The sequence below is a fragment of the Populus nigra genome, chromosome 5, assembly GCF_951802175.1.
Source record: "Populus nigra chromosome 5, ddPopNigr1.1, whole genome shotgun sequence".
NCBI lineage: Eukaryota > Viridiplantae > Streptophyta > Magnoliopsida > Malpighiales > Salicaceae > Populus > Populus nigra.
Window position 1 is genome coordinate 21,113,328 of NC_084856.1, and position 23,635 is coordinate 21,136,962.

At 34.4% G+C, this 23,635-nt stretch overlaps 2 protein-coding genes across 2 annotated transcripts; both read left to right on the forward strand.

Annotated features, from left to right (window-relative positions):
- The first annotated feature begins 1,324 nt into the window (after positions 1–1,324).
- Positions 1,325–3,779, forward strand: LOC133693961 (uncharacterized). The gene is made up of 4 exons (XM_062115351.1): positions 1,325–1,548; positions 1,636–1,753; positions 1,831–2,044; positions 3,395–3,779. Exons 1-4 carry the CDS (start codon positions 1,397–1,399, stop codon positions 3,421–3,423), a joined length of 513 nt encoding a protein of 170 aa, XP_061971335.1. The 5' UTR covers positions 1,325–1,396; the 3' UTR covers positions 3,424–3,779.
- Positions 3,780–7,617: 3,838 nt separating this feature from the next.
- Positions 7,618–18,501, forward strand: LOC133694875 (uncharacterized). Its single transcript, XM_062116569.1, has 9 exons — positions 7,618–7,906; positions 7,991–9,764; positions 11,263–11,696; positions 11,749–11,800; positions 12,367–12,536; positions 12,696–13,265; positions 14,355–16,257; positions 16,886–17,058; positions 17,155–18,501. The coding sequence occupies exons 2-9, from the start codon at positions 8,000–8,002 to the stop codon at positions 17,977–17,979; spliced, it is 5,892 nt and encodes a 1,963-aa protein (XP_061972553.1). The 5' UTR covers positions 7,618–7,906; positions 7,991–7,999; the 3' UTR covers positions 17,980–18,501.
- The last annotated feature ends 5,134 nt before the right edge of the window (positions 18,502–23,635 follow it).

A 23,635-nucleotide genomic window follows, 5' to 3' on the forward strand; every position in this document is an offset into this window, starting at 1 on the left:
AAGGTTAAATCTTTTTCGTGAAAGAATAAATGTTTCCCTTTTGTTTGATGATCCAATCTTATTTGATGAATAAATGACACAGAATTTGTATTCTGAAATATTCTAATTAATTAATTATTCTATATTTCAATTTCACCCTCACTTCTTTGGCCTTTTATTTTTCATGTTTGTTTTTCACAATTATATATTTATTAATTTTAAAAAAATTATCATATGGTTTGGGTTTCAATCGAGTTATTCTATTTATAGTTTTGATGGACCCAACCCTGGGTCTTGCCTTGCTATAGTCCCATATCACGAGGTAATCAACAACCCTAAAACTACATGGTTTCAATAATTAATTAGAAAATTAGATCATTTGCCAACATTACATTGCAAGTTGGATCTCTTTTTTTTTTTAGGGTAAAAAGGAAAAGTAAGAGGTTGTTAACATGTTTTCATGTAGGAAAAAAACATTGTGTGAGGATGACCTGAGGTAACTTAATGAATTCAAAGGCTATTTGAATGATTTGTAAAAATATGGTTTGATTAAAAAAAATCTAAGATGATAATTTTAATTTTTTTTTAAAATGACAATAAATTGGATTGACCCGGTTCAACTTATCAAATTCACGACTCGAGTTATGAGACATGTGCACAAGGCCTCTCTTTATTTTTTATATTGGAGGGTGGAAAATACATTGTTTACCTTTTGATTTTTTCTTAAAACAAAATAGAGGATGTGTTGTCTATGCCGATTAAGAGTTTGATGATCAGAGAATTACTGAAAAACTGAATAGGGGTCAATAAGTCATTTTTCAATTCTTTTTTTTAATCCAAAAACACCCTACATACCTAAATAAACTAATCCATTACTCAAAAAACCAACAAGTATTAAAAAAATAAAAATTCTACTTAAATTGAAAAACCTTATGGAACCAAATCTATTTTGCAGGCAAAATAAAGGTCAAAGAATATCTTAACGAAACTTTTCTTATCAAATTAGACATGTTGACACCAATATTTTCTCTTTCTCTTTAACCAAAACCCAACAAATCTATTTCTCCTCATTATTGAAAATTAAACAAACCACTCATTTTCCTCATGTTTTTTACTTTGGTTTTATTTTATGTATATGAATCTTGTTTTTTTTTAATAACAAATTAGAAGTAATTAAACATCAATTTTGCCTCCAAAGGTTCAAATCAAAGAAAAAACAAATTGGATGACCAAAATGAAAAATAACACGAATAATAAAAACTGGAGTTCCTGTCCAATACAACAGCCCAAATCGAGTACTTGTAACCCAAGCCCATCTATCCCTATCCTTCTGACACAAAAAACGAAGAAGAAAACAGATCAAACTGTAAATATTTTTCATTTTAGTGAGGGCAAGGAAGAAGAAGAAAAAAAGGAAATGGGAAGAGAAGTATCGAAGAGTTGCATGGATGGTCTAGTGACAGAAATGGTGTCATCATACTGTACTCGATTTTACTCTAACAAACCAGAACTCGCTGCCCGCCGCATCGAAGCCATTGGTTATCAAGTAGGCCATCAGCTCTCGGAACGGTACGGTTCTCCCTCTTTCACACCATATCAAACCCCCCATTATTTGTTTCATTTTATTCTTGCTGATTCAATTTTGGGTTTGATTAGGTACACAATAGAACGGCCTCGTTTTACTGATCATTTGGAGGCAATTAAGTTCATATGCAAAGATTTCTGGTCTGAGTTATTCAAGAAACAGATTGATAACTTGAAGACTAATCATAGAGTAAGTTCTGTTAATTATTTTTATTTCTTATTTGTGGGTTTTTGATTTTGAATATGTTTTTTTTTTTTTTTGTTTAGGGTACGTTTGTGTTGCAAGATAATAAGTTTCCATGGCTATCACGAATGTCGGGGGATGATCTATCGGTTGAGAATGGAATGGAAGATCCTGAAAGTAAAGGTGCACAAGCAATGAGCATGTATTTCTATTTTCCTTGTGGGATTATAAGGGGTGCGCTTTCGAATCTGGGGATTCCTTGTGCTGTTTCTGCTGATATTTCCAGTCTTCCCGCGTGTGAGTATGCTAGATCTTGACTACTTGTTTCGCATTTTGTTAATCAATGAAGGAATATTAAGATTTGGTGTGCATTCAAATATTAATTATGAATTATAATTAGCTTATAGGAATTTTAGCTGCTGGTGTTTTTTTTATAAAGCGAAATTTGCTTGTTGAATTCCTTTTTAACAAACTTTGTTGTTGCTGAATTATTAAACCTTGGAACTTTGAGTCCATGTTGCATCTGCGATGGGATGCTTTCAAGTGGTTCCGTGGTCTTTTAGATTATATTTCCACTGGAATATTTTTACCGAAGTTCATCATTTGTCTAGCCTTCTTGATGCGATCAACTGAATTTCACAAATCCTTTTGTTCACAACAGAACAGATCACTTGTTTATTATTGTTTGCATGAGGAGTGCTAGCACCAAATGCTTGCTTTACTACTTTTCCATGTTTGAGTGAAAAGGTAAAGGCAAGATAAAACCTCTGTCACTGGTTAAACCAAGCAGACGAAGACACTTTCCCCCCCTCTCCATGGCTGTTAAAGCCCCTCGTTTCTTGAACCGGAACCAACCACAGTCAAAATGTATACATCAAACACATCTTCTCACCCTCATCCTTGTGTTGTCACTATGTGACCATCTTGTGTAGATTGATATTAAGAAAATGAGAAAAAAATTGAACGCTCTTGTTTTAAAAAGTGATCAAAGAATGAAATTTTAATTAAATTTTGATTTTAATCTCTTATTAGGAAATTAAGAAAGGATTATGAGTAGAAATTTTGTTTTCATGATTTTAACCACAAACCAAAACCTCAGTTCATGTTGATTTTGAAATGCATGAACTCTGTCGACTTTGATTGACTGGCTTGAGACTAGCAAACAAGAGGACCTGCAGATTTGTGCCTGTATAAGTTTCGGGAGTTGCAGATTTGAGTTTTCCGTTTGGAAGGTTGAGACTGGGTGATAGTTGCTGTAGAAAAAAACCATTTTTTTGAGTTCTCACATGCAAATATATGTGAAAATCATTCCTCTGTCAGGAATACATAATGCTGGGACTATGGAAAATGGGAATCCAGACAAGCAGAATTTTGAAGAGTGGTTTTGTTGTTCTGCTGTGATGAACTTGTTGGAGATAGAGATGATCCATCATTACTTTGTTGCATTGTTCTGAGAAAGTAAGAGAACAGAGAAATATAACCAGAACCAAATTCTAGGTTGGCTTCAATTTGTTTAAGAGATGTAGGAAGTTATATAGCATTTATCATTGTGAGCGTTGAAGTAATTGCCTCGACCGCTCTTCTTGATGAAACACTGCATTTTGAATAACAATATCTCACCATATCTGTGGTTATTCACATGAACAGGTTCATTTGTCATCAGTGTCAAGGCTTGATTGGCATCTCACAACAAACGCGCGTCAAAGAACGTGCTTGCCACCAAATAAGATATTTGGCTCCCTGCCTTTTCTCCATGAAAATGCACTTGTTTGAGAAGTTCCAAGCATCCCGCAATATGTGTCCAAAGTTGCAGCAGTGGAATATTTTCAGAGGAATTCCTGCTACATGCATGTACCGGAATTTTTACTTGTATAAGGTTATGTTGATGATATTATTGTTTCATTAAAGACAACCTGTTGTGCATTAGGCGATGCCATTGTTCCTGAATACTCTTTTTTACGCGGCAAGTGGTAAGTTTGAGTACTGTGGTAACTCATCAATAGCAACACCATCTGGATTTTGTTTTTTAGAAGCTGTTTGGAATTATGTTTTTCATGAAAATTTGATTTTTTTGGTTTAATTTTTTTTATATATTTTCGGATTGTTTTGAAAATGATTTTTAAAAATAAAAAATATTAATAAAAAGTATTTTAAAAAACAATCCTCATCCATGTCCAGACACGCAAATTGATTTTTAACAACGAACGTTTGCATCATATGCCTCATAGTATTGACAGGTTCTTCGAAATTGGCAACTTCAAAGAGACTCCTTTCATATTATTTTTAGATTCCTTTCATAGTTTTAGTACTTTTCCTTTTCCAAAAGAAAATTCGAAAAGGTATTAATTCAGTTGTTGAGAATGTAATGATTTTTTTAAAAAAATTAAAAATATCAAAATTACAATTACTATTCATAAAATATCAATGCCATCATTTATAAGTCGGAGTAATAATCTAATTATAAAACATTAATTTAATTATATTTAAATTAAAAATTATCATGAAAAGAAAATTTTGTATTAAATTTATAATAAAAATAAACTTATAACACCAACTAAACATGAAATATAGAAAATAATTTTAATTTTTTACATTAACAAAAAAATAATTGTAAATAGAAAAACATATATTGTTTATGCATTTTTTTTAATTTAAAAAATAGTGGACAACTTGTAAAGAAATATTATGGATAACTTCTAATATTTCATGTTTAGATAGTGTCATGGGTTAACCCATCTAGCTAGCTGAGTTTAATAATTGTACTAATTTTTTGCATGCACAAATTGCACAAAAAAATCTCAATTACTAACCATTTTAGCCTTTACACTAACCATTAATTTTTTTTTTTTACTTTTTGTTATAATCTCGTCAAAATCCATTAATTTTTTTTTAAAATTTTTGTTATAATTGTTTTTGAGTCAAACTTCCTAATTCATAATCTATCAACAATGATATATTTCATAACCCAATTTTTAATTCCTTTTATTTTATTTTATAAAAATAATAAAACATGATAATGAAATAAATGATAAAATAAAATGAAATAAATGAGGTATAAATTGAAATTTGAGTCAAGACAATATAAACTGAAAGTTTAAGGACTTAATTGAATTTAGAATTGATTTAATTAATAAAATCAGGGGTTTAAGTGAAACAATGCCAAAGTTTAGGGCTGATTCAGGTTAACATTGCAAGAAATTAAAGTACAAGGACCATTTTATAAATGGATCTAAAATTAAGGGGTCCAATTAAAATTTACCTAGGGGCTTGATTATAAAATTTCAGAACTTCAGTGACCAAATTGAAAATGGCCATTTTAATCAAGAAAACGGCGCCGTTTCGCGGCAGCAAAGGCACCAAAACCTTTTCAATCATGGACCCCGTCTCCCAGCTGCTATCTTTCGCCCCCACGATGCACGAATGCTTGGCATTCTCTGGCTATAAAAGCCAGAGAAAAGGCCACGCAGGGGGGAGCAAAGGAACGAACATAAGAATACCAGGGGGAAAAACTAGAGACGAGGGAAAAACCATAAGAAAACAGGGGGGCACAGGACAGGAAATACACACAGGGGCGACGAGCTTACTGGACGAACGCGAAGGGGAGAAGAACGAAACAGGGGAGAGCTGACAAGAAACAGACCCAGAACAGGAGGTTTCACAGAGAACGAAACAGGGAGAGCGAACAGGGGAGAGCGCACTGGACTGGGGGAACAAAGAAGACCACGATAAAAAACAGAGAGGGGGGCTTTTCCAGACTCAAAACAGTAAAACAGGGGAGGATAATAAACAAAAAAAAAAAAACAGAAAGACTGAGAAGAAGAAACAGAGGAGCTCCAGCAGACCAGGTAAGCCTTTCTTCTTCTCTACCCGTTTTGTAGCTTAATTCATTCAGCACTCTTCCTTTCCTTTCCTTTGCATTATAATTCACTTGCTACAGTAGCTGTCTGTGAATTATAATTCACTTGCTACTGTAGCAGTGAATTATAATTGATTTGTCGATACTACTCAGTCGGGCCACTGGTTTGTAACAGTGATCAGGTTGGGTATAGCTCAGTCCGTACTATCTGTATTAAACCAAGCTTTGTATAAAAAAAACAGCTAAGGTTGGGCCGTGATGACCCAGGCCCATACAGCCCAATCTATTTTGGGTCAAGGATATATTTAATAAAACACACCGTCAATCATTTTTAATTTATTCCTCTTTGTTATGATATCTAAGCCAAACGAGCCCTTTTCTGATATCAAAAACTTCTAAAAAAATTTGTGAATTTTTTTGTAGATTTCTTATTTTTTTTAGATATTTTATTGTATAATCAATTTATAAATTTTTACTGTGAAATACAGATCTGGTATACGATACTTTTTTTTCTCTTAAAAAAATACGTATGCATTGATTTAAATTTATTTTACTGGTTTATTCACTGACATCATAATCAAGAATACCATATGTTTTTTAAGTTACGTAATATTTACCAACGTTAAAGTTAAAAATATTTATAGATGAATATTTATTGATGCTAGCGTCGGGAATGTTACAGGCAGGTCATCATAGCATAAACGAACAAATTTTTAATAATTTAAAACAAAATCAGTAATATACCCTACTTCATGTAAGATATTTAAGAGATGATAGTATCTTTTATTTTACATAACTAATCTCGTACTATAGAATTTTTATTGATTAATTAGGGCTATTAATGATTATAATAGTTGGTACAATTTTTTAAATAAGATATTTTTCATTAAAAAATAAAATGCTAGAAATCAGTTTTTTTAATTAATATTTTTAAAGCCACTGGATGTAGGGTGACACAGCATAATTTCCAAAGAACCTGCAACTCCATGACCAATTTCACGGGTGAAGTTACATGTAAACTGTCCACAGCAGTCCAAAGTCCACTTCTGGCCCTTTTACTTGTTTTTGATAATTATTACTGATTTGTTCTGTGAAAATTCGCCTCATTCTGGATGCATGCCTCCAACTTTCTCTACCAGTCCAGCTCATGACCGTCTTCTCTTGCTTGCTATTTTTGGCACTTGGAGGTGACCTTTGGGTGCTTTATTTTCTAGCTTAAAATTCACCTCTGCTTTTTTTGCTGATTTTGGCACTTGTATGCATCTCTTTTATTAAATGTGTTTTGGGTATTTTTTTTATAATTACAGTTGAAAAAAAACAAGTATTCTTTTAAAAAATTTATTTGCAAATTAAAAAAATATATGTTTGGTTAAAATTGTATACATTTGCTTATATAATCTTTGATTTTGGCACTTGTTTGCAAGTATTTATAAAATAAATGACAAACAAGTCTTTATAAATGATTAAAAAAATATTTTAATTTTTACAAAACCAAAAATTAAAATCCAATTATAAGTAAAGTTTAGGGAAAATAAATTATTTAACCAGATATTTTTTTTTTATCTCTAGTTGGTAAAAAGCAAAGCTACTATAAATACCAAATAGTATCCAAGTACATGGTGATTATCATGGTATTATGCTAACCTCATTAGGTTCATAATCACTTGATTAATTATTTTTTATTAAAATAATAATATATAATTTTAAATAATTATAGTTGATTTTATCCAATTTTAATTGGGTTTTGATAACTGATTTTATTGAATTAGATCAATTATATTTTATTAAATAATATTTTTTTTAGTTTAATTTTTAATTTAAAACTTGATTGAGGTTAGGCTCTGAATGACGACAACATATAATGTTTGATATAATTTTTATTTTTGTTTTTAGATATTTTTTAAGATTTTTTTTGATTTTAAAAAATAATAAATTAATATTTTTTTAATATTATCTATAATTTTAAAATATTAATAAAAAAATAAAAAAAATTCAAACAAAAATTTATTTATATTACAATCTCAAATATACATTTGCTTTTTCTTATAAATTTTATTAACACCTTGAAAAGAACAAAGCTCCAAGTTTCTGTAAAAATGGAAAATGTCAAGCATATTTAATGGAATCCACTCTTTAAATACATATCTTAACCACTGTTAAAACTTATAAGACTCCAAGCATACACCTGTACTCAAAGAAGTGAAGAACCTTGAAACTTTTCAAAACCTTGAACTTAATGCCACTTCCTCTGCCTGGCTCCTTCCTCTCACCATCCTAGGGTTTACACAGAGGTTGTCACAAAGGTTTGTGCTTTGTTGTTTCCTTATTTACATTTTACATAAATGTCATAAAATATATCATGGGGTTCTTTTTATAAAATATTACAGGTTCTTTAAATGGAGGATGCAATGGATGATTTAAAACTGGTTGACATCAAGAAAGAGAGTTTGCATAAATGTCTCGATCAACTGCATGCACAAGCCTCTTCAATTCTTTCATTCACTCTTGAATGGAAAGATTTGGAGGCTCATTGTGAATCCTCGAAGGCTTTTTTTTTAAGGAAAATAGAAGAACTTGCCTTGCTTGAGAAGAAAAATGTTGAAATGCTGAAAGTGGTTGAGGAACGTGAGGAGAAGTTTGAAATTAAGGCCAAAAAATATGAGGAGTGTATTTCTGAGCTGCAAAATAAGGAAAAACAGTTGGGTTTGGTGAAAAATTGGATTCAAGAATGTGATTTGGAGTTGAAAACTCGGCGGGAGGAATTAAATATGGTTCGACAAGAGGTTGAGGATTGTAATGTGGTGCTCAGTGTGAAAAAAGAGGAATTGCGGCTGGTGCAGACACAGATTGAATCGAAGGAGAGGAATTTGGGTTCGTTGGAAAAGTTACTTGAAGACCATTGTAGGGAGATTTTTGAGAAAGATGAGAAATTGGGATCTTTACAGAAGTCGGTCGAGGAACGTTTGAAGGAGCTTGAATTCAATGAGAAGGAGGTAGAAAGGGTGAGAAAGTTGATAGCGAATTGTGACCGTGATCTTGAGTTCAAACAGAAGGAGTTACGAAATGTCAGGAACTTGATCAATGATTGTAATAAGGAGCTGTCGTCAAAGGAGATGGATTTGAAAATGTTGCATGTGAGGAGTTCTGCTAAATTTGTTTCAAAGAAGGACGAACTAGATGGAATAAAAAAATCCATTGAGTGCTCGAAGGAGCTTGATTTGAAAAAGAAGGAGCTGGACAGAACTAAAGATTTGATCCAGGAATGCGTAAAAGAGCTTGATTCTGAAGAGAGGGAACTGAGTCTAATAAAGAAATCAATTGGGGAGAGCTCAAAAGATTTTGATTCGAGACAGAACCATCTTGGATCAATCAGTGTGTTGATTGATGAATATACAGAAGAACTTGAAGCCAAAGAGAAGCAACATGATGCAGTGAAGAAGTCTATCAATGTGCGCTCTGCAGAGCTCAAATCAAAAGAAACAAAGTTGAGGTCGATTGAAGATTCTATCAAAGAGCTCTCAGCACAGCTTCAACAAAAAGAGGAGAAATTGGATTCAGCTCGACAACATGTGAAACATTGTGCCAGAAAAATTGAATCAAAAGAGGAGGAGCTCAATAAAATCAAAGGAAGAATGAACACATATGATAAAGAGCTTGAATCGAGAGAGAGGGAGTTTAATGCCATTCAACTGTCCATTGAATACCGAAGTGAGGAACTTAAAGGGAAGGAGAGGCAACTGAAATCAGTCCAACTATCGATAGGAGAATGTGAGAAGGAGCTGAAAGCAATGAAGGAGCAGAAAAATTCCATCCAAAAATTAATTTTAGAATGCTCTGAGGAGCTCCAATCAAAAGAGAAGAACCTAATTTTGGCAAGAGAATCTCTCAGAGAATGCTGTGATGATCTCGAATTGAAGAAGGTGCAGCTGGATTCAATTCAAAGATCTTCCCATGAGTCGAACAAAAAGTCTGAAGAAAAAGAGAAACATCTCAATTCACTGGAAAAAACATTAGACGAACGCTTGGAAAATCTTGGAGTGAAGGAGATGCAGTTCGAAGAACGTGTCAATGAGATTGATTTGAAAGAGCAACAATTGCGTTTAATGCAACAATCAGTTGAAAAATACCGTAAAGAAGTGGAGTTGAAAGAGCAGCAATTAGGTAACATCCTTAATTTATAGAGTGCCTTTTCTCCTTTAGTGTGAACCTGATGGTTGATCTAATTATCTGCATTGCACAACTAACTGTTGTTTGTGATTGGTTAACTTCACAGTCAGTTCAATACATCTATTTTTGTGTCTACATATTTCTTTAGAATTCTTTTAAGGCTTATGATTATTTTTCCCCCTTCATTTGAACTTGGTGCTGTGCCTACCAGTTTCAATGGTGCAGTCCTTTTATTAATGTTCATACTCTTTGGTCTCCTATCCTTTTTCTTTTAGCAAGTCAGCAATTGTGTTGCTGAGACCTGGATTGTTGACTCTATTTTTTTTTCCTGGTTCCAAGGCCTGGTTTAATGCTCTCCTCTCACTGGTATTTCCTCCCTCCAGTCTAGTTTCTCTCAATTTTGGGGCAGCTTGCTGATGATTTCTCAGAATTCTACTTTGGTATTGGTAGAGATTAAGTTTGGTTCGATATTCGTAGTTACATTTGTTGCTTCATTCTTTCACCCGGTTTTCACCCGGTTGCTGCCACTGGCTTTTGCTGGAATTGCTGGCTTTCTTGGTCTGCGGCTGATTTCTGGGTTTTTCAGTTTGTCCATTAGAGTCTTTTTGCTCTGCAATTTGAGGGACCTCTTGTTTTTTTATGTTCGTACTATTTCATGGAGCTTCTTTGATCTTAGAAGACTTGTTCCTAGCCAACAATCTTGTTTCATTTCCTGATGTACTTTGCTGGATGGTTTCCTTTTTTGCTTCTGGATTATGTTTTTTTGGCTACTAACTTTATAGCCCTATATCTCTACTCTAGTTTCCTCTCTTAGTAAAATGATTCATGATTCACCAAAAAAAAAAATAGTTTGAGTTAGCAGCCGACTACCACATCATTAGAGTAGCTTCAGCAGAACTTCAATGACTTGTCGGGACTTGCTGTAGTTCTGCTTCCTGTACTTGTTATTGTAGAATCATCTGTCTGTGATTGTTAATGTTCTTCTTGGTACTTATCTTTTGTAGTCGCATCTACCTTCTTCCTTTTATTGATCACTACTTCCTTAGACACAAGCAGGGTGTCTTGAGAAATCCCGGGTCTAGACTGTAGGGAAATCGGCTGGTTAGGCAGGGGCCTATGTTCTGCTTTAAGGGGCAAGGGCCTAGGAAGAAAGGGAAAAAATTCTCTCGCGACACTGTCATGCATAATCCTGAAATTTAGTATTTTCACAAGCCATTTGTATTGAGACCACGGCATTCTAAAAACTTAGTAATTTTTTATTTTGTTTTTTCAAAAATTCATTTTGTAAGCATAAGCATTCCTAGGTCTTGCACTATGGGCACACTGCTTTAGCTATTTTATCAGTTCTGCTGGTACTGCCTAAAAATTGTCTAAGCAATCGTAGTGCATGAAAAATACATATAATTTATGTCTGAACCTGATATGTTTTCTTAGTAACGGTGTCCGATCCTGATCTAATTATTAATAATGGTTTCATCTATCCCTTGCTTAGGTAGCAACATCCTTTCTTCGCATGCAAGGGTTGACCAAACTGAAAATGTTAGAAATCCAAAACATGCTTCATCTTCAACTTTCCAATTTAATGCCACCACTAGCGAGAGGAGTTCACCAGGGGTAAATGTGTGTGTAAGCGAACATGATCTGATGCACCAGGGAGTTTCAGCTGAACCAGCAACGGTGGTTTTGGATATTGTCCAGAATTGGAAGAAAGGAGTTGCAGGATTTGATGCAAATGTGAACAGGGATAATGTTGTTCTGTTTGAGCAGCTAATGAAAGTCTCGCCAAAAATAAGTCCTCAGGTGAAAGAAGCTGCAACAAAGCTGGCAGTTCTATGGGAAAAAAAATATAAGATTGGAGACCGAGGATTCTATGGAGGTTTTGATGTTTTTGCTGTTTTTGGCTGTGTATGGATTGGTTTCTTGTTTTAGAAGAGACCGAATTTTAAGACTTGTTAGAGTCATTGCTCAGCAAAAACAGGCTCCTGAAATATTCAAGGCCCTCGGTTTTGCAGATAAAGATCTGGCTCCGGGTAAGTTTACAGACTCTTCACTGCTAACGAATATAGATATCTGGTCACAGATTGATTTCCTTCGGAACCAGTATTTCTATCTTTGTAGTTTGAAATAGGCTTGCTTATAATATAATTGCATTAATCCTATACCTATTTGTATTTATTTTTGTTGTTGCTTAGCAATGTCCTGAACCTTAGACCTTCTTGTAGCCTTCTTTCTGATGGAAACCTTAGATAACATGACCTTGCCATCAATATGACATGCCCATATCTAGGTTCCCTAAGTATTTGTGCTGTTTTTCTTTGATTTGAGATTGCCATTCTGATGCATTACTAAAGGTATTTATCTTGGAATGATGATTAAACAGTGGAAGGATTTTCTTCTAGATGACTTTTTCTGCCTGTTGGCTCCATGTAATAAACTATTTTTCAAAGTTCATCTGAAGTTATTCATTGACATAGTTTAAGATGAGTTCTGTATACTCAGCCTCAAATGCAGGCCAAAAATCTGATTCAGCAATGTTCTATTTCCTGTGGCCTGGAGGCTGCAATTTTATTTTACCTGATCTTTTTTTTTATAGCAGCTTTTATTGAGAATCTTATTGAAGAGAAGCAATATGTGGCTGCTGCTAGATTTAGTCTTGCATTTGAGCTTGTCAGCAGATATCCACCAGAAGTCATCTTGGGAAAAGGCGTGGATGCAATGAATGGTGCCTTGGCCTCCACGGGAAGAAATAATTCAAATGAAGCACAGGCATGTATATTCTACCGCATCCTTGTATTATCATCTGTTTCCTAGTCAGTGATCCTATTCTCTTTACACACAAACACACACTTGTGCGTGCACAAACAAACATGCAAATCTGCTCTCGAGTAGCATGGAAAGCATATTGACAGTGGGACATTGCTGCAGTGCAAGGCCATTGACAAAGCAATATCTGCTCTAAGTTCTATTTTGGAACTTGTAGCAGATTACAAATATGAATCCAAATATGTGACTGAGGACATTATTCGTTCCATTTCTTACCTGAAAAAGAAAAGGGAAGGCTGGACACGCTCTCTGCAAGCTCCTAACTCCGTGGATCAACCACAACCGCAAGGCAGAAACTATCAAACAGCTGGCATTTCTTGCCCTGCTGATCAGCCAACTTCTGCTCGCGTTGTCCAACCACAGCTACTGAATCCAAACCTCTGGAATCAACTGCAACAACAAGATATGCGTTTTAGGTCTGATTTTCTGGTTGATATTCCTGGAGTAAGGAATCAGTCGGCTTTTGCTCCCATTATGCAACCACATCTACACAACTCAAACTTCCTGGACCAAGAACAACTGCAAAATAACAATAAGCGTCCAAGGATAGATCTGTTAGCTGATAGACCACAAGTTACTCAAGATGTTGCAGCTTATGGAGGTGCAACTCAGTTTTTCACTGCTACAAACCACTTTGGAGCCTCAGACTTGAATGCTCAACAATCAAATATTGCTGGAAGACACAATTGGTACCCCACCTGGCAACAGCGCTGATAGGCCATCCCTGTCACCGGCCTGTACATAGTGGTGCACAGAACCGTGCTCATGCCTTCTGTCACTAGATCCCTTCTCTTGCTTTTGTCCATATTAGAACCCGTGCTAATCATCCTGCATTGCCTTACTTAGGTTAATTTAAGCTGTTTTTAGACTTTTGATTCCAAGAAAAGTTTATGTTTGGTTAGAAATACATTACCGCTAAAATCAAAAGTTTATTACGAAATTCACTCAAGATTTTAATTTAATTAAAAGTTAAAGACTTTAACATTTAACTTATGGATTGATTTGAGTCATTTTTATCAAATACATTTCTAATTTAAAGTCATTTTAACTATTCTTGTCATAAATCATTTATTAAAAAAACTTATGAATTATGATTTAAAATCACTCATAAATAATCCTTAATTGACTTTTAATTAGGACTCTTAATTAGGGATGGCTTTTAAAATCTGAACATGGTAGATATTAACTTGAATGATTATACATATAATTAATTTGAATTATTGACTTGAATTAATTTAATTTTTATTATTATATCCGAAAATTGAAAATAAAAAATAAAAAATTATAAAAAATATGAGAATATAAATAAAAGTAAAAGAGAGAAGAAAGGGGGATTTTTAACATTATTTAAGTAAAATATATATAAGATTGAGTTAACTAAGCCATGTAGATATTTTCTTTTTAAAATATTATTTTAATAAAAATAATTTATTAGGGTTAACTCGGATTTGGTATAAATAAATAATTTTTCAATGCTATACTATACAATTCTATTCGGATATTATTATAATATTATCATTTATGATAAATCAATTATTATAGAAACAAATACAGATCAAATTCTATTGGCTTTTTTTTATTTGGGGGGGGGAGGGGGGTCCATAAATTTTCACGTAGAATATTCTCCCTTAAAATACATTATTTCAGTCTTTATTCACATGACAGTGGGACCATATGGACCCTACTTATTAAATTGGGTCATCATGGGCCCACGTTTTACTAGCCCGGTCCAATTATAATCCCATAATCCATAAATAACAGCCTGTCGCTTTATCCTTTCCCTCATGGCCTCCCTCTAACAGGTTTCCGTCTCCTTTGCTGACTCCTGGAAACCGACGCCAAAGAGGAAAATTTTTACTTATAAAAACCCTAAAAGAAAGCAAATATCTTCCCGTCTCCTTCGCTTTTTTCTTTCTTTCAACAATGGAGGACAAAGTTTCGAACGAGTTGAAAAACAGTGAGTTAAAGCAAGAAATAGTACGCAAAACTATGAACGAACTTCAAGAAAAAGCTTCTTCTGTTCTGTTACTTTGTTTACAATGGAAGGAATTGGAGGATCACTTTGAATCCATCAGGGGTTTGATCCAGGCGGAGAAGGAAGAGGTTGAGAGGAAGGAGAGAGTGGTTAGGGAGAGGGAGAGGGAAGTCGGAGTGAAAGAGAAGAGAGTGGAGGTGTTGGTTAATGAAGTTACGTTGAAAGATCAGGACTTTAAGGATTGGAGAAGAGAGCTCGAGTTGAAAGAAATAAATTTTGGGCAGAAAGTCAGAGAAAGGTATGATGACATTGAGTTGAAGGAGAAGAAAGTCAAGGAAGACTTCAGAGAAGTTGCATTGAGAGAAGAGAGGGTGGAGAAGAGATTTAAAGAGGCTGAAGAGAAGGAGAGGAGGGTTGGAGAGTTGTTTAAGGAAGTTAGGGTGAAAGATGACGAGTTTAGGGAATGGAGAAAAGGGGCTGAGTTGAAGGAGAAGGAACTTGAGCTGAAAGGTAGGGAGGTTGAGGAGAGGATTAAAGAGATTGGATTGAAAGATAGGAAGGTTGAGGAGAGTCTTAAAGAGCTTGGATTCAAAGATAGGAAGGTTGAGGAGAGGATTAAAGAGATTGGATTGAAAGATAGGAAGGTTGAGGAGAGGCTTAAAGAGCTTGGATTCAAAGATAGGAAGGTTGAGGAGAGGCTTAAAGAGGTTGGATTGAAAGATAAGAAGGTTGAGGAGAGGCTTAAAGAGGTTGGATTGAAAGATAGGAAGGCTGAGCAGAGGCTTAAAGATCTTGGATTGAAAGGCAGGGAGGTTGAGGAGAGGGTTAAAGAGATTGCATTGATGGAGAAGAATGTTGGCAAAAGGAGCGAGGAAGTTGAATTGAATAGGAGGAAATTAGAGGAAGGATTTAGAGAACTTGAGTTGAAAAGTAGGGAGGTTGAGGAGATAATTAAAGGGGTTGAGTTGAAGGAGAAGGAATTGGAGGAACGGTGTAGGGGGTTTGATTTGAAAGGGAAGCAAATTGAAGAGGTTCAGTTGAAGGAGAAGGAACTAGAAGAGAGGTTACGGGAAGTTGAATTCGAAAATAAGAAGTGCTTGGAGCGAATTAAGGAGTTTGAGTTGAAGGAGAAACAAGTTGCTGATGCTTGTAATGCCCGTGTTAAGTCGGAGACAGTAGATTATTCTATAGATGCTAACCTACATTTTTCAGTGAAAATGGATGGAAAGGCATTGCAAATTTTATTAAATAAGCGTTGTAAACATGATGAGAAGATGAAGAATGAGGTATCTATTGCTTTGGGACTTTCCTCGGATCCTGCAAAGCTGGTTTTGGATGCAATGGAAGGGTTTCACCCACCCCATTTGAGGGAGGGTGATGTGGAGTTCAAAGAGGTTGTTGTGAAAAGAAGTTGCAATCTTTTGCTTGAGCAATTAACGAAAATATCCCCAACAATCAAACCCCATGTGAGAAAAGAAGCAACGAAACTTGCCTTTCTTTGGATGATAATGATGACAGTGGATGGTCAACACAATTTGGATGTTTTGAGTTTTTTTAATCTCTTGGCTGCTTATGGACTGGCCTCTGCTTTTGATTCAGATGAGCTCATAAGCCGTTTGGTGATTATTGCTCGAAATAAGCAGACTCCTGAATTCTTGCGTGTCCTTGAACTAGGAGATAAAATTCCTGGTAAGTTTGTAATCCTAGTGCTCAGTATGATTTTTTTGCTTTCTTCTGTGTCTATAATTTAGTAATCCTTTTTCTGCACTACCATGCTATTAATGAATCATAACTATTCTATATTTGGTATTGGTAGAAACTTGTATGTGATTAAATTTATAGTTTATTTCACATCTCTAGATTCTGTTATGTAAATACAAGATAGTGGAAAATCATGGAAATTCTTAGAAAAGTTGGTCGTTTTTGAAGCTTTCTTTGGTGGTAAGTCAATGAATCCTGTATTGCATGGAGAATGCACTATATACCGTGTTTCGAGCAGAAATGCATGTAACTGCAATTGAAGGCCTATTTTAGTGTTCAGCTTATAGTCATTTGTTACGGTGTTGTCAAGAGTGGTAAAGGTCAAGGATAATCTTCTGCTAGTGCTAGCATCACGTTTAAGCATCGTATAGCCAAATTAGCCTTGGGAAATCCACTTAAATCCATGGCTTGAAGCACACCAGTTTTTCCTTTCAATTTAGCCCTTGACTTCTTTAATGCCTGGTGAAAATTAATTGATTCGATTCTCTTTCAATTATTATTTTCATTTGAAATATCTACTGGAGCGTGTAACTATTCTTTTGTATGCATATAACAGGTTTTATTCAAAATCTAATCTTAAAGAATCAGCCAATGGAAGCTATCAGATTCATTTATGCATTTGAGATGGTTAATCAGTTCCCACCTGGACCTATCCTGAGGGATTACTTAAGTGGTTCCAAGATTGCAGCCAGAAAAATTAAGAGGAGGAGCAAATCAATTGAAGGACTGGTATGTTTTGCTGGCTTTCTCCTTCGATATGTCAATCTCTTCTCTTGTGTATGATCCAACTGTTATTATATGCTCACACTTAAAACTTGCTAACAGGTGGAGTCTGTAAAGAGAAGAGTAGCTGACCTAATGGTTGTACTGAAATGCGTTGAAGATTACAAGCTTGAAACTGTATTCTCACCAGATACCCTCAAGCAACAAATAAAAGATGTCGAAAGACAACTTTCAATTAGGAAAACAAAGTTACCAAACCTGGGCAGCAATTCTCCTCAGCCTAATCTGAGTGAGAAGAAACGTTTGGCCCCAAAAGCTGCTGCTTCTGCCTCTGTCCTCGCATCCAAACCTGTCTCTGCCACTAAACCTGCTCTCAATTCCACGATGGCTGCCTGTACTGCTACCTCAACTGCTCCCATCACAGTCACCTCTCTTGCCCCAGCTACTTCCGCTATTGCTAATCCAGTCGTCCCTATCATTGTCACTTCTCCCTCCACAACAGCTGCAGCCGCTGTTACCCCAATAGCAGTTGCCTCTCCCTCCATTACCCGAAGTGCAGTTGTCTCCCCCTCCTCAAGCAGTGCGTCACCTTCTGGCTCAATCCCCAAGACCGAACCACAATACCAGGGTGGAAATAAACGCTGTCAAGCGCAGTACCAGGGCAGTGATAAGCACCCGCACCCTCAAGAACAACACCAGAGTGGAAATAAGCGCCCTCGGATTGCTAAATCACCAGAGGTTCCTCTAAGAACACCATCACTTCAAAACACTGGCTTTGCACAGTCGGTGCCTGTCCCTCATCAGCGAACAGAAGGTCCTTTTATAAATCAAAATCCATCTGGCGGGCACTACAATTGTCTTGGTTATCGCCCACCTAACCCACATATGAGCTCCCATTATAATTATGGATATCCATATTATCATTAGAACACATTTGGAAAGCCTGGCTATGACAATGCTGCCCCCTTTCAGCGGCCGTAGATTGTTACGGGAAACTCTTGATGACATGGGGCTGGTTAAAGTGGGTGAAGAATTCTTAAAATCATCACGGTAGTCAACAAACAGCTGAGTAAAGCTTGAAGCAAATTAGCAATTTAGTGACAATTCCTTTTGGTATTCTAGTAGCTTATAGCTAGTTAACCTTATATTCTAGGACTTTGATGCCTTTGCTCAAGATTCCAACGTGCCAAGAACTTTTTGCAGGTGTGGTTCCACATAATGTTAATAGTTATTTTTTGCCTTGTATGGTAGTCTTATCTGCTGTACAGCTTGGTGTATATAATCGACTTAATGGTCTGGTTACCTTGGAGATTTGGGATAACAAATGCAAGAGCCTGTCTTTTCTTGCTATTGTTCTTCGGTTTTCAAATTTTCATGTCTTTTCTCCTTCGGTTCTCCAGGACAATATTACCCCATCTGTCAGGAATTAATTCGATATTGTTTGATCTACTTGTATTAGAATTTTATTTTGTCTGAAATCATCAGCTAGACAATCTAGCATCACTGCATGTCAGCCTATAAACCCACCTATGAACGCCTTTATAATGCTGTAAATCCTTGTTGTCATTGGAGCATACATGGACCACCTGATTATGATAACCCGACGCCTCGGAGACCACCAGGTGAATTGCCCGCGTGATGCCTCGGATTCTAACACGAAAGAAGATGATAGGACAGAATAAAATGAAATAAAAAAAACTTGGTAAGCATTGAGATTAAACTGATCAGCCATACGGAGCAGGTTATTAGCACGATGTCTTAACAATTCAAAAAAGGTGGAGAATTAAGCTTCTCGGGTGCTAATTATGGTTGCAATACCAGCACAACATCAGTATTTGTAACTGACACAACAAAATAAGCCGTAAGGAACGAAAGCGAAACATCTGCAAGTGGTTAGTGAAGGAATCTGATGTTGGAACAGCAGGGGCTACACGAAGAACTGCAAAAAAAAGAAGAAAGAAAGAGCATGAAATCCTGACGGATCTGCTCGAAAACTTCATCTACAACACAGTTTCTTCATTAGCTCTCTCGCTCTCCTCTCCTTTTTTTCTCACACAAGTTAGACAATGTCTTGCAGAAGCTAAAGTCTTCAAGAAAATACTATATGAAATTATATTGTAATAAACTTTCATGTTAATTAAAGTTCAAAAACATATTATTTAAATTAGTTAAAGTTGTTGTTATTGCTTTGACATATTTTATTGTTAAAGTGTTCTTTCTGGACTATTTTTAATCCAATCAATCCAGACTTGTAATGGGTTAATTGTGGATATCAAAGAAAGATTAAATGAGGTTTATTTAGGCTCTAAACTTGTACATAAACTTGAGCTATAAGAGTTTTTAATGTGGCTTAGATTCATTGAAAATTGGATTACATACTCTACGAGGATTTCAAGTCCCACATGGACTTGAAGTTAGAGCATTGAAGGAGATCTTTTTCTTGGATTTCTTTTCCTTATCTTGTAGGTATTTCTGGCACATTAAAGAGACTAAGAGGAAGTAATATAAGAAAGTAAATTCTAGCAATCAAAACAAAGTTTTTTAATTGAATTCTTATGCTAAAAATTTCGACGAAACACCACTCAAGAGAGTTAGAGATTTTGGCTATATGAATGAATTCTAGTATGAAAACTTTGTTTTTATTATCTATATTTATTTATTTGATGTTGAATAATTATTTTTAATAAGGGTTTGTTCTAGTTCATTAGACATTATTTAAGGGTTTATTTCATTATTGAATTTATATTAATTAATTTCTAATTTGTGTCAATTGACTTACAACCCAAAAGGAATAAATTAGAGTTATTTATAAAAGACTATATAGTGTTTTTGGATATGTAAATATTGACAGCTTGGTGATAATAAACATAAGTTTTTTTTTATTATTATTATTTGTGATAAAACATCATTTGTTTGCAATGACAAAGATCTTATATATAATTTATCGAAAATTAACCGGTTTTGTGATGTCATTTCTATACTTTAGGTTCTTAGATATATGGTTATCTATGAGCCCAAGTTTAATTTAATACTTTTAGTTATTAGATATAGAGTTATTTCTAAATCAGAATTTTATCAAATTTAATTTTTATTCTTTTAGTTTGTATTTAATTTTTATTGAAGCTAACGTGATTAAGAGTTCTACATAGAAGTAGTTGAGGCAAGTAAAAATGGTCAGAAAAACCAAAAATCTAAGAAGAAAAATAGCAAAAAGAGCAAGCCAAATTAAAAACTGCAAAAAAGATATATAACACAACAACAAAAGTAAAAAAGAAGAAGAAGAAGAGCAGAACAATATCAACACACGACAATGGGATAAGAAAGAATAATAGGAACCTTCCATTAAGGCCCCGTTTGTTTGCAGGAAAGTAGTTTTCTTTTGGAAAGTGAATTCCGGGGAAAGTGAATTCCGGGAAAGTGAATTCCGGAAAAGTATTTTCCGATGTTTGGTAGTGTAATGGAAAATAAGTTGGAAAACATTTTCCAGTGTTTGGTTATGTTATGGAAAATGAGCTGGAAAATAACTTATTAATGTTTTACTTTTTCAAGTTTATTAAAATAATGAGGAACAGATCTTACAAATTAAAAAGTTGAATGAGAATGAAATTGAAAAAAAAAAATATAATTTCATAAATTATTTCAAATAAAATAAATAATAATCAAAATAATAGAGATTAAATCTAAAAAATTAAAAAAAAATGAAAGGTGAAGAAATTAAAATAATAATAATTAACATTTCATAAATTATTTCAAATAAAATAAGTAAAAATCAAAAGAATGAGGACCAAATGTGATAGATAAAAATTTTCAATAAAAAAATGATAAGGAAAAAGCAAATAGCAATTATAAAAATAAGGACCAAAATTAATATAAAAATTAAATTTTAAGAGATGAAATTGAAAAATAAATATTCAAAACAAATTATATATAGCAATCAAAAGTTTGAGGATCAAATTTGATAAAATCAGTAAATAATGACATTTCTAAATTTTTCACAACTTCCGGAAAGTGTTTTCCGCCCAAATTTTTCAGGAAAACACTTTCCTGAAAACCAAGCCAAATTTTCCTTTGACTAGAAAGTGTTTTCCGTTGACCAACTTTTCCAATGGCAAACAAACACATGAAAGTTTGGAAAGTGGTTTCCCGGAAACCACTTTCCGGAAAACAAACACAGCCAAAAGGGAAAACGCTTTCCTATAAACCAAACCAAATTTTTTTTTGACTGGAAAGTGTTTTCCGTTGACCGGAAAGTGTTTTCCGTTGACCAACTTTTCTAATGGCAAACAAACACAGGAAAGTTTGGAAAGTAGTTTCCCGAAAAATAAATTTTGGGAAACAAACATGGCCTAAAAGACAGTAATTGGAATCCAGGTAGAACTAAACTAGTACTGACTAAAGGAGAGAAAATAGTGATGAGAAAAAGAGAAAAAAAAAGAGAGGAAATTGCGTAAGAACTAATTATCCTCAAGTCTCCCAAATAGACTCAAACATACACAACCCTAAAAAAACCGAAAACTAAACTGAAAATTAGACGTGATTGTTATGGCAGACATGACAACTCATCCTATAATGAATTGACATAACATGGCAAGGATGTACTTCACAGAAACTAAAAAAACAAAGCAAAACCAAGCTTAAAATCAAGAATAGCCACACCTAACTACATGAAGACCATACCTAGACATGTCTTGATGTACAGTACTGGATTCACCCATCTCTTTAGTTTTATATATATATATATATATATATATATATTCTCAGATTGACTTCTTAGTTCTTAGGACCCTTTTCCATGTTCTATAAGCTAAAACGATATGGAGTTGAAGAAAGTGCACACCTTTCTCCATCTCTTGATCTCGAGCCTCATATACCAGCTTAATATTGCTCTGCTTAGACTTTCTTGGAAAAAGTGTACCGATGTTGACTTTGGTTCATTATTGATGCCCTTCGTTCATCACAGCTAGCTCTTGCATTCTTTTATGCAGGAATGGTATAGCCTTTGATGCTTTTTATACAAGGAGGATGACCTTGGTTAATCTTTTCCTTTCAATATTCGAAGACATGATTTCAGCCTTTGAATATTTATGTCAACCCAGGTGCCATTCATGTTTGACACTAACAATTTGCTCTTGACACGGGATAATTAACTAGCTTGGTATGGATTGCTCCTTACATTTGGAAAAATGGCTTTCACTCTGCTGTTCACCTGATCACACCTTGCTTTTTATCAGTGTCTACAGACTCTTTTGCTGGCATTCACTGCCTCTATATGTGTTTTAGCTCACCTTATAAGCACTTTCTTAATTTCCTGAGCTTTCTTTTGAGATTGTTTAACATATCAAACGCTGGCAATATCAGCATATATAGCACAGTTAAGTTATTTAACATCTGCATATGCTTGTTGCGAGTCATGCTCATTGCCTAAATCTCCAGCGACAAAAAAAAAAAAAACTCTACGTGGCTTACATGTTTTTCCTTGTATATTTTCAGCCAAAGGTTTTATCAGCAATTAATTACTATGTTCTCATGTTTTTGTTATTTTTTTTATGTAAAAAACACTACCAAAACTCATACGCAAAGTTCATCACGATGAAAATTAAGCGCACAACGAAAATCAGGCATGCACATGCAAATTTCACCAAAAAACAAATTGACAATTTAAAAACAACATCAACACATTAAAGAATCTTGGGATGAAATTTTTTTGGGAAGTTGAAATAGATGTGAGGAAACCTTGGGAAAATTTTAGGAATTTCTATAATTGGAGAAGCTCGTGGTTCATGGGAGTGAAGAGCTGTTGCACAGCTGCTGTCCTGGAGAAGCTTATTGCAGAAGCTACTGTGTCTTCAGGTCTGTGATCAAGGCTCAAGTGAAGGGAGTTCTTTTATGAAATTTTTCTGAAGTTATCTCCAGTACGTGAGGAAGCTTAGGTAAATTTTTTTTGAAGCTGAGTACGGTTGTGTTTTCAGGGGTCAATGTCACTGGTTCTGTCACTTCTTGGCCGCACTCGTTCCTCTCCGTTTATCTTTTCATTTCATGGTTTCCTGCTCATCCCACTACATAATGCCTTCCTTGTATTTTTCTTCTTCCTTTTACTTTAGTCCCTCTCTCTCTTCTTCTTTCATCCACTTTGCTCACAAAATTTTTGTTTTCTCTTGTTTTTGTTCTTTTTCTATTTTTTTAATTTCTGATTTTTTTTAACTTTTAATTTTTTTTGTTTTTGTAAATATGAAAAAACAGGCAAATGGATTGAAAACAATTGGCCGAATCTCGTTGAAAATACATTTTTTTTTGCATTTTTTGAAATCATGTTGAAAAACAGTGTCAATATCGGTAGAAGACGATGTTTTTTAAGTGACGGAGAGCGGTGGAGGTTGCTGATTTTTTGTTTTTTAAAAGTGTTTTTAATAAAATTTAAATTTTTTTATTTTAAAGTAAATTATCTTTTGTATTTTTAGATATTTAATATGCTGATATAAAAAAATTAAAATTAAAAATATTATTATTTTAATACATTTTTAAATAAAAAATACTTTAAAAATTACTATAACATCAAACATATTCATTAATGTAAAGAGGGAAT